General features: G+C 37.7%; 1 protein-coding gene across 2 annotated transcripts in view; it reads right to left on the bottom strand.

The window, feature by feature from the left end:
- Window positions 1–13,508: 13,508 nt before the first annotated feature.
- SGCE (sarcoglycan epsilon) overlaps window positions 13,509–21,048 on the bottom strand; it is a 68,214-nt gene continuing 60,674 nt past the window's right edge. The window contains exons 10-11 of one of the 2 annotated variants that reach the window (XM_007105296.2): window positions 16,606–16,649; window positions 13,509–13,783 (exon numbers count right to left, since the gene is read on the bottom strand). In XM_007105296.2, coding sequence (XP_007105358.2) covers window positions 13,767–13,783; window positions 16,606–16,649 — 61 coding nt within the window. In that variant the 3' untranslated portion in view covers window positions 13,509–13,766. The remainder of the gene's footprint in view (window positions 13,784–16,605; window positions 16,650–21,048) is intronic. The other variant, XM_007105295.4, reaches the window with a different exon arrangement.

The following is a 21,048-nucleotide window of genomic DNA, read 5'->3' on the forward strand; positions in this document are numbered from 1 at the left end:
TGGCCTTTATTATGTTGAGGTAAGTTCCCTCTATGCCTACTTTCTGGAGAGTTTTTATCATAAATGGGTGTTGAATTTTGTCAAAAGCTTTTTCTGCATCTATTGAGATGATCATATGGTTTTTCTCCTTCAGTTTGTTAACGTGGTGTATTACATTGATTGATTTGATTTGCGTATATTGAAGAATCCTTGAATTCCTGGGATAAGCCCCACTTCATCATGGTGTATGATCCTTTTAATGTGCTGTTGGATTCTGTTTGCTAGTATTTTGTTGAGGATTTTTGCATCTATGTTCATCAGTGATATTGGCCTGCAGTTTTCTTTTTTTGTGACATCTTTGTCTGGTTTTGGCATCAGGGTTAGGTGGCCTCATAGAATGAGTTTGGGAGTGTTCCTCCCTCTGCTGTATTTTGGAAGAGTTTGAGAAGGCTAGGTGTTAGATCTTCTCTAAATGTTTGATAGAATTCTCCTGTGAAGCCATCTGGTCCTGGGCTTTTGTTTGTTGGAACTTGTCCCTTCAGGTAAGAAAACTGAGGTCACATGGCTAATAGGTGGCTGAGCTGGGATATGAACTCAGGGAACCAGGTTCCAGTGTCTATACTCTTAACCACTACATGAAATCATCCTCCCTCCTCACCCTAGAGGATGCTCATCCTGCCCCTTTTACAGCTGAGGACACAGAACCCACAGCCTATTTCATAGAAATAGAAGCTCACACAGCTAGTGACGGGGCGGGCCAAAAACAAAAAGAGTTAAACTCATGTGTCTACTTCCAAGTCTTGTGCTCTCCTACATGGTACACCGCCTCCCTTTGCCATCCTAAAATAAATAAATAAATAATTAAAAATTTTAAAATTTAATTTATTCAGCCACATAAATGACAATGGCAAGAGATTAAGGGTGTGCCTCCCAGATCTTCCCAATCAAACCAGAGGGCCTCTAGGAAACATAATGGTGCTGTCCCTGTGCCATCTCAGCAGGAGGCAAAGATAGAAAAGGAATTATCTCCAAAAAATCTAGGGATGTGGCTTTTGTCTACTGAAGTTGATCTCAGTGAGATCCATGGAAAGCCCATTAAGTTCTTGAGAAAATCATTCCAGTGGAAACTCTGCCAGCTGGGACTGAAAATGACAGCAAATGTACAAATTAAAGGAAGTTGTTTAATACCTCTCACCCACCCCCAAAATCTACTGGCAGGAAGCAGGATGATAATACACGCTACCTTTCATGAAAAAGAAAGAATGACTCAGAGGATGGAACCAAGAGTCACATAAGATTATTCCCAAGCCTTGAAACCTAATCTAGGAAAAAACAATTGCCTAACTGGGTTTCAGAGCTGTTATGGATCAATGTTTCCTTTTTATCTACCATTTTCTCCCCCTTTTGAACCAGAATATTTATAACTATTATCCTATACTTCTCTCACCATGTAGCCAAGGTATGTTGGGGGGAAAAACTTGTTTCTTTAGTATCACAGGTTCACAGGTTAAGAGAAATCAGACTTCAAGAACTTCACTTAACAGATGACATCCAGGAGCCTTATCTGCATCTGATTTAAATAATGTTTGACAATGAGGTTTTGGACTTTGAGCCGATAATATCATGAAATTCAAACTGAGATGATGAGATTTTTTTACTTTGAGCAGATGCCATAATAGGATGATACTCCTGGGAACATTGCCTCTAGGAAAGGGGCAAATGTTTGGAAAGGACGTGAATCTTTGGGAATCAGAGGAAGGACTGTGATAGGCAGAATTCTAAGATAGCTTCCACTATTCAAACTTTTGGTGTAATTATACCCTGTATAACCCCCTCTCATTGAGTATAGAAGGGACTAAGAAAAGGGTGTGATTAGGTTATTAATCAGTTGACTTCAAGTTCATTAAAAAGAGATTGTCCCCAAGTCTGGCCTAATTAAGTGAACCCTTAAAACAGTGACTGAGCCATTCCTAAAGGGAGAGATTCAAAATGAGAGAGATTCTCCTGCTGACCTTGAAAAAGGAGATACCATGCTGTGAACTACGCAAGAGGCTACACGGCAAGGAACTGAGAGCAACGTCTAGAAAGTGAGTATTTTCTTCAGCCTATAGCCACCAAGAGAGCAGGGACTTCAGTACTACAACCACAAGGAATTGAATTCTTCCAACAACCAGTGAGCTTGGAATAGCACCCTGAGTCTCAAATGAGATAATAGCTCAGGCCAACACCTTGACTTCAGCCTGGTGAGACCCTGCACAGAGGACTCACCTAATCCATACCCAGACACTTGACCCATGGAAACTGTGAGATAACACATTTGTGTTGTTCTAAGCTGTTAAGTTTGTGATAATTTCTATATAGCAACTGAAAACAAATCAATGACTGTTATACATCTCCAATGCTTCCCTCTTTTAAAAAGTATCTATTTATTTAACAAGTACCTATCTCATCATTCTATGTGGAATTGTGGGAATGAGGCAAATTACTCATAGTTTAGTATATGTCTCCATATCAAGAGAGACCACACACAAACAGAAGCACCTGAACCTGATGTAGATCATAAAATCTTGTACTTTAAGTCTGTTGCTGTGTTTGGATGAGAATTTGGAGTCTTGAAAGGGGTTTAGTGTATTTTGCATGTGGAAGGGTCAATCAGGGTCAGTGTGCAGACTATGGTAGATTGATTGAATTAATGGCCCCAGTTAATAGCTGCCCCATATTTAGTATGCCTGTAATCTTATATTCTTCTCCTACTCTGATTTAGGGCTCAGTCAGTTTACTTGCTTTGATCAATGACATATTAGCAACTGTGTCACAAAGAGTGGCTTGAAAGAGGATGCACATTTTCTGATAACCCCTTTTGTGTTTCTGCCATGCTATGAGAACATGCCCATGCCAGCCCACTTAAATGAAATAAACCTGGAGGAAACCACGTTTTCCCACCATACCAGTTGAGGCTCCCCTAGATCAGTAGTTAGTCAACTCCACAACACATGAGGAAATTTAACTGAGACTGAAAGAAACTTCTAAAAAAACCCAGCTTAAATGGTTGACCCAAAGTGAGCTAAAAAATGATTATTATTTTGGGGGTAATTTGTTACACAGCAGAACTGTAGCAGTAGATAAATGACACATCAAGACATAAGCTGCTTAGCATAATCTAGTTGAAGGATACATATTCCATCCAATTTAAAAATTTTTAGGCACTTGGCATTTCTCACAAAATAGAGTATTTATCACCAAGTAGGCTTGTGAGTCACTCTGATGCAGAATTTGTCAACATAATAGATCCAAGCTATTTTAAGAAAGACCTCACATGTCTAATCCATGATTATCAACTATAAAGATGTAGCACCAATGACATTGTTATGTCTCACTAGAAATTCCATGTGCAGTCAATAAAGAATTCTTCTATCTCAATGACCCTGACTATTTGGCTTGGCCTGGGAGTTCACAATCTCAACACTCAGATCTCTGAACACAGGAGGAAGCAATTTTAATTATTCATTTCAATTTTTCAATAATTTTCAGAGATGAGGAATCACCACAGATAAGTTAGGCCATAACTCTATTTTGAAATGTTTGTTCTCCTTTAGGTTTGTCTAAGATAGCCCTGTGTTACACATTCACCTGAAACAAGAACCCTGGACTTCATTATCTGTATCCATGACAGAACCTTTGAACACTCTGCACTGATATAGACATTACCACGCATTAGTATACATGTCCAGTTAACATTTTACTAATACTGTCTGTTGGAGCCAATAAAATTTGTTTCAAAGGTTTACCACAAACTTATATACACGAAAATTTGGCAAATGGCATAGAAAATTCCTCAGATTGCACGTCTACCTTGCTCTTTGCCCTAGTAAGAGTTGGCCTTTGTAACTAGGAAAAAAAAGTTCAGAACTAAACTCTTGGTTTTATCCTTGATATATATTCTTTGCTCAGCCTTCTCAAACTCAGTAAATAGATCAATAATATACCCAGGAACTAAGGCCATAACTCTGGAAATTATTTTCATTCCTCCTTTCCCCACATTTCCAAGCCATCAACAAATCCTATCAATTTTATGTACAAAATATTTCTCAAAGACAAATACTTCTATCCGTTTTTTCTTCCTCATCCTATTTCTCAAAAGTTGCTCTTCTTTCCTCTGCATTAACTCCTTGTCCTTTTACCTATTCTTAATATTTTTGGTAGAGTGCTATTTTTAAGAATTTTTATTTTGAGATAATTTCAGACTTGCAAAATGTTTTAGATATAGTACAACTAGTACCATATACTTAAAGTTATCAAATGTTAATATTTTATCACACTTGATTTTTTATTTCTATCTATATATCTATCTCTCTATGTATACAATTTATTTCTAAAAGAGCTGAGAATTCCAGCTCTAGATCACACATTGCATTTGGTTGTAATGTCTCTAGTTTCTTTTAATCTGTAGTTCCTCAGTCTATAGCTCCATGAGCTTGATGCTTTTGAAAAATAAGCCCAGTTATTTTGTAGAATGTCTCACAGTTTGGTATTATCAAATGTTTCTTCTTGTTTGATTTAGGATATGCATGTTTGGCAGAAATATCACAGAAATGGTGGTTCTTTTGATGCATTATAACAGGAGGCATGTAGCATAAACTTGTCCCATTACTGATGGTACCTTTGATTGCTTGGTTAAAGTAGTGTTTTCCAGGTTTCTTTACAGTAAAGTTACTGTTTTTCGCCAAGGTAATTGTTAAGATATGTTGATCAAAGCAGGATGTTGAAGAGATATTTACACACCCATGTTCACTGCTTCATTATTTACAATAGCCAAGAGGTAGAAGCAAACCAAATGTCTATCAACAGATGAATGGATAAAGGAATGTGATACAGATATACAATGAAATATTACGCCACCTTAAAAAAAGAAGGAAATCCTGTCATATGCTACCACATGGATGAACTTCAAGGACATTATGCTAATTGAAATAAGCCAGTTATAAAAGGACAGATACTATATGATTCCACTCACATGAAGTAGCTGAAGTAGTCAAAAATCAAAGAAACAGAAAGTAGAAAGGTAGTTGCCAAGGACTGAGACAAGGGGGAGGAGAAATTAGTGTTTAACAAGTATACAGTTTCAATTTTGCAAGATGACAAAGTTCTAGAGATCTGTTGCACAACAACGTGAATACAGTTAACATTACTGAACTGTACACTTAAAAATGGTTAAGATGGTAAATTTGATGTTATGTGTGGTTCGTTACCACAGTAAAAAGAAAAAACAGGATGGCCAGAACACTATGTAAAAAATGTTCATCTTTAGTGATAATCAGAGAAGTATTAAATAGAACCACCAGTACCAGCGATGAATATTATTACTTTTGTCATCTTTGACAACCTGTCTTTGCATAGGTTAGGGTGTAAATTGAAAACATTACCTTCTTTGAAAGTATTTTGGCAATATAAATACATTAAACATGGGGAAATAAAAGGATATGTTGAAGTCCTAACTCCCAGTACCTCAGGAGTTAATTTATTTGGAAATAAGGTTGTTGTAATAGTTAAGAAGAAGTCACACTGAAATAGAGTCAGCCCTTAATCCAATTTGGTTGGTGTCCTTATGAGAAGAATAGAAGAGATACAGAGACACAGACACACAGGGAAAGAAGGCCATGTGATGACCGAGATAGAAGGGCTGCCACTGCAAGTGAAGGAATGCCAAGATGGCCAGCAAACCCCCAGAAACTAGGAAAGACAAGGAAGGATTCTCCTCTAAGGTTGTAGAGAAAGCAGGGCCCTGCTGACATGTCGATTTCAGACTGCTAGCTTCCAGAACTGTGAGACAGTAAATTCTGTTGTTTTAAGCCACCCAGATTATGATATTTTATTATAGCAGCTTTAGGAAACTGAAACAGTAATTAATCATTAAACTGTAGAGAGATACTTTGAGTCTATATAAATATCCTATATTACTGTAGCGATAGAAGATGTGTGTGTGTACATATATACATCTATATATTTTCTAGCTCTGTTCATTGGGAGGACTTAGAAGCAATGACACTCTAGAATATCTAGTACCCAGATCTTAGTTTCTACCCAATTATCTATTTATGATTCTTGTGTTAAACAGTTTTCTCCATGGTGGTTGCAAAATGATGATTTGCTAATTCCATCATATCTTCTACTTTAGTTGATATTCTACTGTAAGGAAGCATTTCATTCATTTATATCAGTATAGATTCAGGGACTCTTATCTACAGTTTATAATACAGTACTATACTTATTTTGTTACCCAAATTGTCTTATATTTGGCCAGTGTGAGATGAGCCCCTTTAGCTGGCTGCTGAATTCTTTTGGTAAACCTCCATTATTCTTTGGACATTTAAAAATTTTCTGGCACAAGAAGGTGTTCTGGGTCCATGCTCATGCTATTCCATCTGACAAAATTGCTAAGGGTGACTGACATGTGATCATCTTTCCAATTTTATCTTAAGTGTTTTCTCTTAAGATAGACCTATTCTGATCATTTAATCTAAGCAGCTCCCTTCTCCAGCCCCTATTACAACACTCCTTTAACCTTCACAACCTTTACTTATTGACATTAGATTAATTCCTTCAACAAATATTTATTTATCACAAACTAGTGCCAGACATTGTACTAGACTTTGTTTATTGTCTTTCATAATACATTATGTCTGTTTTATTTACCAAACGTAATTCAATGCCTAGAACATAACAGGTTCTAAATAAATATTCACTGCATGAATGAATAAAATGACCTGATACTAAATCCAATAAGAAATTTTGAGATGGTTTGGGGAAAAAAAAAGGAACAGGGATATATTATTCTGTTAGACCAATTTATCTCAATCTTACCTCACTGTTTTAGCACTTAATTTGCTTTAGGCACACACATGGACGCCCACATTTAGGTAATAAAAAGAAGCTTGTCATATAAAAGTTATTAAATATATTATTTATAAAATTACTAACATAAGTCCACAATACACTACTGAAAACTCTTGATAACAGGTATATCTTAATATTCAATTGTTTTAAGATTCTGCAAGTGCAATTAATATAAGGTATGTTCCTTATATTATATAACATATTCAATAAGGTAAGGGCAATACCCTGTAATAAATGTTAAACTTTCTATAGCAAAAAATCATACCAGGGCTTCCCTGGTGGCGCAGTGGTTAAGAATCTGCCTGCCAATGCAGGGGACACGGGTTCGAGCCCTGGTCTGGGAAGATCCCACATGCCGCGGAGCAACTAAGCCCGTGAGCCACAACTACTGAGCCTGTGCGCCTAGAGCCTGTGCTCCACAACAAGAGAAGCCACGACAATGAGAAGCCCGCGCACCGCAATGAAGAGTAGCCCCCGCTCGCCGCAGCTAGAGAAAGCCTGCGCACAGAAACGAAGACCCAACACAGGCAAAAATTAATTAATTAATAAATTTTTTAAAAAAAATCACACCAAGTAGGATTAAGAAAGATAATATAAGTATCCTCACTTTTGTTCAGGTCAAGTTCTATCATTAAATGGATTTTCTATGAAGCTGTGAAGAAAACTGAGATCTTTGGATTTGGAAATAGCAGACAAGGGACTGTAAACTTAAAATCATATATTTTTCTACAAGAATTCAATGCAGCATTTCTCCAAAATGTGTTCATTTAGCTCAATTATTATATCTAGGCACTTTCTTTTTTGTTTTTAATTCCACTGAATTAAAAATTCTATCTGACAAATTAGGTCATTGAGGATGACAGAACTACTTATCTGCATAATTATGTCCTTCATTTTCACATACAGCTATTAGTCCACAAGCACCAATCACATGTTTTGTCCAGTCCACATCTGTGGGACAATGCTTGTGTTCACCACTTTTTCTTCCTGAGTATACAGGAAGACTACATTTCCTAGCATCCATGGCAATTATGTCTGGGTAATAAGACATTACCAACCACCAGAGCGTACATAAGAGTGAGAGATGCCATTTTGAAGCCTAACTCTTAAAAACAACCAACATGGGCTTCCCTGGTGGCGCAGTGGTTGAGAAACCGCCTGCCAATGCAGGGGACATGGGTTCAAGCCCTTGTCCGGGAAGATCTCACATGCCGCGGAGCAACTAAGCCCATGCGCCACAACTACTGAACCTGCACTCCGAAGCCCGCAAGCCATAACTACTGAAGCCCACACGGCTAGAGACAGTGCTCCGCAACAAGAGAAGCCACTGCAATGAGAAGCCCGTGCACCGCAACGAAAAGCAGCCCCTGCTCGCAGCAACTAGAGAACACAACTAGAGAAAGCCCACACGCAGCAACAAAGACCCAACGCAGCCAAAAATAAATAAATAAATAAATTAAAAAACAAAACAAAACCAACATGACCTTTCAGCTTTAATTTCCTTTTCCATAGAAATCCTGGATATCATGTGTTCCAAATCATATAGCATACAAGATGGAGGAAGGCTGACATAGTTGCACTGTACTGTGATATGAGTGAGCAGTAAACTTTCATTGTGTTAAGCCACTGTGATTTCAGGGATATATATTTGTCGCATCAACACAGCTCACAACATAATTTTTCCCTAAATGAAAATCAGTCCTCTCACAGCACGAGACTCCAGTAATGGAGCAAAAAAGTCATCAAGCCATTCTTCCTTATTTATGAATCTCATGTATAACACAAGTCGACTTGTATGCTGTACATCAATGATTTCATCTCACTGCAGACTGAAATGTCAGCTAATAAATACAAGTGATAGTAATTGCCTTTAAACATTGTATGTCAATAATACTATGCAAAATCCAGCACTGCCCCTTGATCAAGACATTTTGCTAATAGCTTATTCAGCTTTCTTTCTTTCTCATCTCAAGTGTCCATAGCATCTCTGAGCTTCTCTGCCCCAGGTTTTTCTCCAGAGCACCAAGATCTCACCCAGCCTACTCACAGCCAGAGCCCACAAGTATGTGAGTCAGTGAATGAAAGACTAAACCTTCTGTCACATGGAGGGAAAATTCTGAGGTTTATGCTACATAGTTCATTACAGAATCCGCAATAGGACCAAGTTCTGCTTTCCAGAATAATAGCCAGATCCGTGACATAACCTTCACTGTCTTTCCTTCTCACTTCCTTACTCTTTCTGCTTCTATACTCTGGCTTCCTGGGATTACCTCCCAAATGAATGAGCTATTCTGGGGGGACCCAAACTAATTCAATACTTCTGTAGTACTGCTACCTTTCATGAATTTATCTATAAAAGCAATAAATTTCACTCCCAATTGTTTTATTAAAAAGGAATTACATATTGTTTGAAAATGATGCAAAAACAGACAGCAAACTAGTTACTGAGGTACTAGGGAACAGATTTCTGATCCAATAAAATCCACTTTTTTAAGATGAGCGCTTTTCTGTTTGGGCTTCTTTTATGTAAAATCCTCACCCAAAATCATGTATTCTCGTACATAGAGACATATATTCTATATTTGCAGTTGGAGCCCTAATCATTCCTTATGTTCATGGCATTATTTTGAATTATAGTACATGTACATATTGGTATAGTGTGCTTATTGTTGTCAGTTTTCTTCTTCAGTGAACCATTTTTGAACCATTGATCCACATTTGTGATTGGGAATGTAAAACAATACTATAGAGATCCATTGGAGCCTCTGGAAAGTAGATGCTGAAATGGAATTGCAAGTGCAAAGGTTTATTGGGGCCAAAGCTGTGAAAGGTAAGAGAGGATGGAAGCAGAATTGAGCAAGGAAAATCTTCAACCCATGATGGTGATCTGACACCTCTGAAAGGAAAGGGGGTGGAGGGGAAGCTGGATTGAGCAAAGAGGTCATCCGACCACAGTGCACATCTGACAAAGTCACAGCCAACCCAACAGAAAGGTCCAGAGAAAAGATTTCCCATCAGAGGAGTCCCAGACCCTAGGACTCAGACCATGCTCAGTCATGGGTGAAGGGTGCCTGCCCAGGAAGTTTCTCTGTTCAGAGGCCAAAGGCAGATCCTGAAAGTGCTAACGACTGGAAGCTGTCAGTTAACTGCTCTCCTTGCAGCTGAATGGCAAATTCTTTCCTGAAAGAAGATCTAAGCAGCATGCTGCCATGGCTGTCACAGTTTAAAAAAATATAAACACCAATATGAAAACTACATGATAAATTACCTAAGATGAACTGCAGCCTATTAATGGAATGTAAAGTGAGATGATCTAACCAACAGAAACCCTTGCAGCCCATGTACAACCTTTTAAAACTTCAGATTTATTAAAAACATACTACGGTTGCAATAAAAACGTAAGTAATATTACATTTTAATTTTGTGAAATGTGAATAAAATACCATCCCTGCCTTTCTCTGTCCATTAGATTCTGGCAAACTCTCAACTTTACGTACCCTACTCTTTTGCTAGCCATTGGAGGAATAACTGTAACACAAAATGTAGCTGATTCACGAGTGTTCAGGTGACATACCAAGGACCAGATTTCTCATCAACTTTCATGGCATCAATGACTATGTATACCCAGATGACTTACCAATCATATCACCAGCCCAGACCTCTACTTTGAGCTCAAATTCATGTATCCAACAGCCTATGTCTCTCGGTTTTCTCAAGGGCACTTCAAGTTCACCTTATGTACAACCGAACTCATACTGTTTTTCTCAATCCTGGTTCTTATCCAGTATCTCTTATAACAATGGACAGCACTGCCATTTGACACCGCCCCATCAGAATTAGCCCCTTTCTTTTCCTTAACGCCATTTCCAAAGTATCCAGTGTACCAACAACTGCTGTTTTTCACCTCCTAAATAGCTCTTTTGTTTGTTTGTTTTTATTTCCATTTCTCTAGGAGGTGTGTCAAAAAGGATCTTGCTGTGATTTATGTCATGGAGTGTTCTGCCTATGTTTCTGAATAGCTCTTGAATCTCTCTATTTCTCTCCATCTCTTCTAACACCAAAGTTATTTCTCCAGTTATATCTACAATAGCCTGCTAGCTGGTCTATCCACTCACACTCTGCCCACCTCCTCTATCTCTTCTCTATATTACAGCTGGATTGATTGTACAAAAATGCAAAGTATGACCACATCACCATCCTTCGTTCTTAAAATGCTTTTGCCTTTAAAGTCATGGATGGTTTGGTCCTACCCGTTATCTTGGGTCTCACTTTCCCAACACCTCCTCCCTATACTCCATACTCTGGCTGCAATGAACTTTCCGGTTAAACTCCTACACTCATTTTACTCCACTTCATTTTATCAATTTCTATTCATCCTTTTGCTAGCAGAGCAAATTTCCTTAGGAAATCTTTTGTGACTCTGATGACCAGGTCACATTCCCCTGTGATAAGCTTTTATAACACCAGTGACTTTCTCTCATAGTATTTATCACAGTTGCAATTTGACATTTATTTGTTATGACAACTCGATGAATGTCTGTCTTTTCTACTAGAATGTAAACTGCATGAAGGCAGAGCCTGTATTTCGCTTGGTCCACCACAGTGTCCTCAGAACATGACTTGACTCATATTAACATATTGGGTGTACAATAGATAAGCAGCTAGAAGAGTATTCCATAAGAAATTCCAAAATGCAAAGTTGTGAGGCTGCTCCATCTTAGAATGGTTTGCTTGAAAGTTTTGATCCATCCCCTCAATTGGGTATAGTCAGGACATGGGAAGCAAGAGCTCAAATCTTGGACCACTGATCCTAGAGGTCACACACCCCACCTACACGTTACATCTGTACGCGGAGGCTCCAGCCTTGATGTTGTTTTCTACTTAATTATTCTCTAAGTACTCTCTTAGCCTCAAATTTAGCCTTAATGTTTTTACCTAATGCTCTCTTCTATCATCGGTGTAGACCTACAGACGTGAACTTCCCCAAAGAGAGGTCATCATTAATTGAGTGGCCATGGAAAAAAGAAAAGTCACAAACTTTTAAGGGATATTTGGAATCTAGAGCTGAGTTTTCATGAGTTCCTGAAAGTGCAGACAACCAATGCAACTGGTTTTTTAGGGCAACAGCTTACTGAAAAAAGGTGTTCTAATTTAAGTTCACCATTGGGACCCCAAACTCACCATGTACTCATTTGCCCTCTATGAGGGTGCTTAGTTGGGACAGAAATCCTCAGCATGGGGCAGAATCCCCACATTTTTTTAACCCATAAAGTAAGGGCTATTAAGGTAGCAACAACCACTGGGAAAGCTATTTGGACCTTCTTCCCTATCGAAATATTAAGTCAGAGGCAAAATCACTGGTTTAGAGGGAATTGCAGGGATTAAGGCAATTATCAAAGATTTGTGAGATGCTGGCCAATGATTCTTATCCCCATTCAATTCCTCAATACGGTCAGTGTGAAAACTGATGCTAACTCCAACTGCATTTTCCAAACCCCACAGTAGTCTCTTTCCTAGAACAGATGAATAAAGTTCCTGACTCCTGATCTGCAGTTCCTGATTTGTGGATCCTGTATTACTTTGTTCCTGCTCAGTTGGACTACCAGGAATAATTTGATTTCACCTGGCAGGAGCAACAGTTTGTTAACCCTCCGCCCTGTGCCACAGTCTAGTCGCTGGGAGTTGTGGCAACATTTCCTTTCTCCTAGCACATGGCCCTGACCCAATACTTTTACAACCTCAAGCTGATCAATCCAGAAGAATAGCAAGTGGCAATACCCTAGCTGTCTTGGAAAGGAATATGAGGTAAATCTTCAAAAAATCAAAGATCCCACATCCTCTGTTAAGTCCCAGGAAGGTGTGGCTGGGAGGGGGAGAGTCAATGTCAAGGACATGATAGACTATTTCCCTTAAGTGGAAGACAAGTTGTACACAACACTAACAGGGAACCTTCTTGGATTCTGGAATCAGATCTAGATAGCATTTGTGTATCCTCTGACCAATTAATAGGTAACACAGAAATCTGCCCAGATCAGATTAAGAGAAGGTTTTCTAGTCTGCAACAAAAGCAGCCTGCTAGTTGGCCTGATGACCACATTGATCCAGTTGTGTCCAAGATGCATGAAGCACGTATACCAACATGGTATAAGGAAACTCTGCTAAGCCTTGAAAGTAGTGTTACCACAGGGAAGCCTGGGGTTTTGGAGCTAATTCATGTCACCATCAGCAGGTAACTATTCTCTTTTTGAGTAACAACTCCTGGCGTGCTTCTAAAACCAAATATCTGATTATAGAGTCCAGTTAAGTATGCAGTCTCGGCTGCCCTTCATGAACTGGGGATCATCAGATCCACAATCCAAAGGGCCACGTTTACCCTAAAACACTCCAACAGGTGGTATATAAAAGAACAAGCTTTACAGGCCACAAGGATAAAAGTATTAAGTAAATGCGTAGCTCACTTGGAACACAGAAGCATAGACATTTTATACATTATAGGAAGTGCTTAATAAAAATCTCATGAAATAAAGAATGAACACGCGAACCTGTTCCTAGCAATGAAAGATTCCTACTGTACAGGAGGCAATCAGATACTTTCTGAAGTAAATTTTGCCAGACTTCAGGCTTCATTAATAATATTTATTTTAAAGATCACTTTTTATTGTAACAAATATAAAGTCATCAATGTTTTACAAATTGTCAAAAATGCCTTAAGTACCAAAAAAAATACATTAGTAAAATGAATGTTATATTGTATTATTTGGTATATACTTGATACTGTCAACATGCATACCATATGTCAGAAAAGCTCATGCATTATTGGAAGAGAGAAAAAATAAGATATAAGTGCTATATTGTCTGATTACAAATTCATTGCTTCAGTTAGTTTTCTTTCTTCAGGGATACCATTTACCTGCAATGTGTAAGAATGAATATGGGCATGAGTTAAGCATGGACACTTTTAGATTTGGAGCAAAACGAATTACTGCAAGGTGTAATTTTCTATCTTCTTAACATAATTTAAAATAATTATGTTGCATTATTTCTCTGCATTTGGTTTGCAAAAAAAAAAAAAAAAAAAAAGGAAATTCTAAATTAGTCCTCGCCTTCTTGGGTCAAAGCTACAATGTTCTGTATTTCTCAAAAGGCACGGCCTGAAAATTCCTCCCACAATAAACAAAAAGAATGAGTTTGACTGCAGGATGTATGACTGTACCTTTTAATCGTGGCTCTTTAGAAAATATCATGTGGTTTGGAAGGGCAGAGAAAATGAGAAAACCTGAAGGGGCATCAAAACTAATGGCTTGGGCCTTGTCCAAACGGTAGTGCTATTGTCAGCTCTTAACTGCTCTATTATCTCAGCTAGTGCTTAAGTCCAGGATTACAACCCCAGCAGCCAGTTCATTTCTTAAACTTCTGATGATCTTTTAAAAGAAAACAACTAACTAAAGAAAACAAACTTCAGAATATACCCTTCCTTGACAAATTCCATACAGCAAGCTGCAAACAAAATGACTTGATATCCATGGGACAAACCCTGTGCTTAAATTACCTTCATAAAGAAAGCTGTGACATTAGCATAGTGCTTTGAGGTACTTGGAAAAAACAAATTATGAAAATCCTGCACAAATGTTGTTGCCTCTTTGCGATACCAGGATAACCAGGATAGAGGGACAGCAAGGCTGCTGTGCCCATGAAAATACATACATAGCACTGAATCCATGCATGTGCAGACAGAATGGAATAACTTATAAATTGAGAAACAAACTTCATTTTTTCATTCACATGAACAGAATGGGAATAAGGAATGTAACCTGCCCATTTAGCTCTTCTCTTCAGGAGGTACGACTATTTGGTGTTACATTTATCAGAGGCAGAAACACAAAAATCTAATATCATAATTATAAAAGATGCCAGGCTGGTCTCTCTCCCTTTAGCACTTAGGTACTTTGGGGACTCATCAAAAACAAGAACAAGAAGAAAACAACCAAGAAGATATGGTGTACTTTAGTCAATAATACAGAAAATTACAGAAAAATATAAGAAAATAAGAAGGTAATAGGCTATAAGTGTTAACTAAAAAGGAGATGAAAGCTTTCCTGACTCAAGCAAAATGCTTGTTCCCCAAAACCTGTCTTAGAAAAATAACTTAGAAAATTATGTTGAACAACCTAAAATCCCCCTAGGGAAATTCTTTGGCTCTTATAACATTTGCTCAGGCATAAATTGTCTTTGTATTTGGAAACGGTGCCTATTACTAAAATGTAGCAAGCTAACAAGTCTACTTGCTAAAAATTTATACAACTATTAAGTAAATCTCCTAACATCATCTACTTAGGTTTCCTTATTTCTCCCAATGGGAGGGGGGAGAAGTAAAATCTAGATTTTTTTAAGTATTCGAAAGAACTATTTACTATTTTTCTAGATATTGTCTTCCTTCACTCCTTGTCTGAAATAATTAAGAATCAGAGGTAAGACATCTTAGGAGAGATGGAAGTCTATGAGGTTAATGAGGAAGAAGTTCTAGCATTTCCAATGAAGAAATATTCTTTTAAAATTTTACCTCTTTAAAAAAAAGTCATGAAATTAGTGGTAGTAGGAATTCATTTATTTCTTTGCTCTTTAGACAACACATATTTACAGCAGTTTGTTCCTACATTAATCTCCTGAATGCTCACACAGTAGCACCACTGCATTAATATACTGAACAGTCTTGTTGAAACATGTTAGCATTTAATTAAAACAAGCAATCAAAATTGTGGGGGAAATTCTTATAAACATTATTTCATAATTAAAATCTGATGAACAACTTCATTATACTTGCCTCAAATCTTTGAAAAGTTGTCAAACGAAAATCTCCTTAAATTCCCGAAAGCAGTAATAGAGAAGATAATTTTTTGAATGAAAACAAGCAATAATTTTCTATATGTGCCTAAAGTTTTTATGAGACTTACTTAATAGCTTCCCTACCACAATACCACTATTCATACTCAGAATTCCACATCCAACTTACATTTTTAAAACTTCTCTGGCTTTTCCAAAAGAGCTACAAAGGCATTACTGGTTGCTCAGCAATTAGAACTAGGAATCAACCACTAATTAAAAAACAATCATGAATAAGTTATCTACTTGGTACAGAGATGAATGAAATAATTGGCTGTGGAAATTTTTTAGGGACACTTGAAATAAATAAACTTAAAGAAAGCAAGTCTTAGGGAAATAGAATAGTCCAGGGAGAATTGCCCGCCATCTTGTTGTCACTGGTCATGTTATAAGAGCTCTTTAAACCGCATTAAAACCAGACCAACCATTTCTCATTTATCCCCCTGAAGCCTCGGTGATTAGTCACAATGGTTTCCTTTTGTAAGAGTCAGTTTCAAGCTGCTCACTTACTAAGACAAATCCTGGAAGCATCCAAGCTAAGAATCTTTCATACCAAGGGGAAGAATAGGGAGCTTCACTGAAGGAAGGGGATTTTATTCAGTCTTCCTTAATTAGACAGGACCTCCATGGATGCTTTTGCTGTAAGATCATTTACCCTGTGTTTATCACTCTTATGCCAATCTACGCAATGATCTAAGCTATTATTCAGTGGTTCTAACTCTGATTAAGGAATGACACACTGTTTTGCCTTACTTGGTGAAGCTAAAGGTTCATAAATTATCTAGTAGTATAATTATCTTTTGATCTATTAGCTTTGTTCATAAACATGAACTTATTACTTTTCGTACTCACCTGTAGTCTGCTGTTGGGGAATCTGAGTCTGATGTGGCAAGTTCCTAGAAATGATTAACATCTTTTAGTGAAACTGTATTTGTCCACACACATGTTAACAGAGAGCAGACACATTAGAATGAAAAACTTTATAGCTGCAAAGACCCCAGAAATCGTCTAATCCAGCACAAACACAGACCCCCACCTCTCATAAGTTTATGGATGAGGAAACTGAGGTCTGAGGAGGATGAATAATAACAATATTTGATAATATTCATGGAGTTTCTACTACATGTTATACTCTACCTCACAACAACATAGGTGGTAGGTATTATTTTTCTCAATTTACAGATGAGGAAATAGGCTTGGAAGTCCAAGGCTATGTAGCCAGGAAGTGGTGGATAAAGATGAGAACATAGGACTCCAGGGCTTGTGTCTGTAACCTGTACACCTTCAGATCCAGGTCTAGAACACATATACACACTCATAGAACAACATATATTACCATCTTCATTCACTGTGCCAAACCTGTGCAAATCCCAGGGAATGACACTGGCTATCCACCCAACTGAACCAGTCAAAACTGCACCAGTCAAAATATGGAAGTCATCATTGACTCTTCCCTCTCGTTCAGTTTCTACAATGAATCCCTTGGGAACCCTTCATGATTCTCCTCAATCTCCTTTGAATCTGTTTGCGTCTTCCCCATCTCCACTGCTACCTTGGTTGAAGCCATCATCATTTCTCATTTGGATCTCTGCAACTGATCTGAATTATTTCCTCATTCCCATTCTTGCCCCCTTATATAATCCACTGTGCACATTGCTGTCAGATGATCTTCTGAGACACAAATCTGATTATGTCATTCAAATGAACACATTACTTCCTTATACCTACTACAAATTAAGTTTCAAGTTTCTTAGTATGATCTGGAAGGCCATCAATGTATCTGGTTCCTACGTGGAGCCCTCCGTGAACTTCCTGAAACAGAATCACCGCCACCATGGCCACTATCATCCCTTGCCCCCAACCAGCTCCCATTTATCCTTGCAAACTCAACACAAAATTTGTTACAGTGGACTCATATTACTCCTATAATTTAAAAATATCCCACAAGGAACGTTAATTAAAATATTTAACTTATTATTTTTAATTAATAAAGTAACATCTCAAGTACCACCTCTTCTATGCCTCCTCACGCTCTAAGCACCCCTTGCCCAGCTAGGTTACCACTGAGCAGGCTTTCATACACAAGCTGACTGTCATTGTATTTCTCCTCACATGTTTAACTGCCCCAAAGTGCCTTAACAGTAAGAACCTTCCTATTTTGTTTAGTATCCCTAGCAGTAAGCATGCAATAAATTATGTTTGGATGAACACATGCAAAAATGAAGATACCTACAAAGATTCACATACTATACATGTTTATTAACACTCATATTCGCCCATGCATTTTCAGATTTTGATATGAAAATTAGTTTACAAAAATATACCATTTAGAAGAAATTCTAGGAGTCAGCCCCTTGCAACAACAGAGTAGGGCTTGATCCAAGCCAGGGATTTTCAAGGTTTTTTGTTTCTCTTCAGCAATGGAATTCCTTTTAATTGAAATCCTAAGCAGAGCTCTTGATGTACAAAAGAGATAAATGTGAGGTTGCCCGGGTTGAAACAAGGGAGCCAGGAATCCCGCCTGCTTTGTTTCCTTTGCCTCACATGCTGGCCCCTAAGGCATTGGTAAGAAACCTCCAAGAAACAAAGTTTGAAAACCGTTGATCTGAATCATTTCAGCCAGGCAAATATTATGCTCCAAATACAATGATCTAAACTGGAAAACAATACATACTAAATACCGTTCAAACTCTTAAACTAATCCATAGGAATGTTAATGACTTCAAGTGATTTTTTTTTTTTAAAGTTTCAGTTCCTTTTAAAATATATGGTTAAGGAAATAAAATCAATTCTAATTCAATTTGAGGAAGTTACTTAATAATTCATCTCAATAATTACATTCTTTTTTTGCTATTCCCTATCAGCCCTACTTATCCTTGTGTGGTCTCCGAGAGTATTTTCCTTGGTTTGTTTATTCTTTCAGTATTTCACACAATGTATTTATAGTGCTTTTGATCACGGAAGTAAGATTAATTTACAAACCACAGAAAGGAAATTAAGTTACAGGTTTAAAGACGGGTAAACAAACATCTTTACTACCAAAGTCAAAATGCAATTTCATGGACATTTGGGAGGGGGATATGAGTTTTCTTTTAACTTCTCAGGTACAACTACTTTGGGTCTATTCTACATTAGAAATGAATACAGCACACCTTGAGAGCATACGCACGCACACACACACGCACACACACGTCCTCATTTCCTATCATCTCTAGCTCTACCTGGCCTATTAATGGATTAACTCAATACATTTTGACAAAATAAAGATACCAAAGAGGACAAAGAAAGCCTTTCAAAAGCCCTAGATCAGGATAACCAAATTCAAAATCAATCTGTGAATGAAGTAGCTGGACCCCCCTCTCTCTCTGGCCAGTCCACCTGACCCTTCTGTGGAACACAGTTTTAAAACCACGGATCAAAGTCAACCTACACCCTGTCATTTCTTCTCTAGCCATCGTTTTTTTTTTTCCTCTTTTGCTACAACTTTCTAAACAGCAATGGCCTTGGTTAGGTTTGAAGAGAAATGGTTAGTTCAGAAAGTGCCACACAAATGAGCAAGAAATTTGGAGAAGTATGAGCAACTGTGTGTATTACACTGGTGTAGGGATTTAAAAGTATCTGCAGGGCTTCCGTGGTGGCGCAGTGGTTGAGAGTCCACCTGCCGATGCAGGGGACGCGGGTTCGTGCCCCGGTCCGGGAAGATCCCACATGCTACGGAGCGGCTGGTCCCGTGAGCCATGGCCGTTGAGCCGCTTGTCCGGAGCCTGTGCTCCGCAACGGGAGAGGCCACAACAGTGAGAGGCCCGCGTATCACAAAAAAAAAAAAAAAAAAAAAAAAAAAAAGTATCTGCAGTAAGTGTCCCAAAAAAAAAAAGTATCTGCAGTAAGTGTCCCAAAAAAAAAAAAGTATCTGCAGTAAGTGTCCCAATTAAGTTTGTTAAGTCTGAACAACGTACATGTGCTCCTCACAACTTCAACTGAAACTCAGATGAGTTACATACAAGTACAATGTGTGCAACAGGTGCTCAACAAAAAAATATGTGGAGATTCAACATCCCCAGAGTCTCCAAGGTGCGCACACATGACTGATTTTGCGGTTGACCAAACTTGTGGCTATAAGTAAGCCTGTGAGTGTTAATATACCTATGATGGGCATATTTGAAGTATGTATTCCATTTAAAGGTTGAAGGGTGGTACCTCATAAGAGCGCTGCTTCAGGCATACTAGAAAAATGCCCACAACTGACTTTTCTATAGTTGAGCAGAGAGTGCAGTAAGAAAATGGAAACGCTTCTATCTTTGGTAAAAGCAGGCTGCTAAAGGCAATTAGACAGGAGAGTCGGGGTTGACTTCAAACAGAAGTCCTATAATCCTTCAAAGAAAGGACCTTTATAAAGTCATCAAACTATTTAGAATAATTAAGTTATTAGTGGACTGGTGGAAAGATTATTATGCGTAAACTGAATTATGTAGAAAAAAGATTTATAAAAACTGTAATCCTCTAAATTATTAGCATTAATTTTTTTCTATTTTTACTACCATTAACTACAGGCATTTAAATAGAAAATTATGTAAATTAGCTATTGCACAAACTGTATCCTTTAAGAAAGCAAAGGTAATAACTTGCAAATTAATAAATAAGTGATTTGGGGGAGTATACAATTATTTATTATTTGTGCAACCATTTTAAAGTAATTTGACATTCTTGGATATCCTGTAGAGTAATTCTACGAGTAAGGTTGATGATTATCAACTCATTATATTCCTACTTGCTTGAAGACTCAAAAGCAAAGAAAGGTTAAGTGACTTGAATAAAGCCACAGAATCCGTGCCAGAGTTGAAAACAAATGACATTAGCTTAGTTATGTGGAACACAAAACACTTCTTTTGAATTAGTATGGATTCATTTAACAATAAGATATAGTAATATCTTTTTGGAACTTCTCAATTGTCAGCAAAATTGACATTACCCAAACCTTGAATTTTCTACAGAATTTTTTCTACAAAAATGCTGATTTGGACCCTATGACTACTTTTACTAAGGAACCAGGCCATTATTTTGTTCAAAGAAGGAAGGAAGGACACAAAGAAATTGGAAACATCACCACAATTTTAAACTTCAAGATCTAATTTTAATTAAAATCAATGTAGAATATACGTGGAATATAAAGAAGGAGAAATTCATTTATTTTAGGTTATTTTCCCTACTTTTATAAAGCTGAAAGCAAGCCTACCACAGCTTTAAACTGAAGAAGTCCAAATCTCTAGAACCAAAATCCATCAGAGAGATACTATA

The sequence above is a fragment of the Physeter macrocephalus genome, chromosome 5 (genome assembly GCF_002837175.3).
Source record: "Physeter macrocephalus isolate SW-GA chromosome 5, ASM283717v5, whole genome shotgun sequence".
Lineage (NCBI taxonomy): Eukaryota > Metazoa > Chordata > Mammalia > Artiodactyla > Physeteridae > Physeter > Physeter macrocephalus.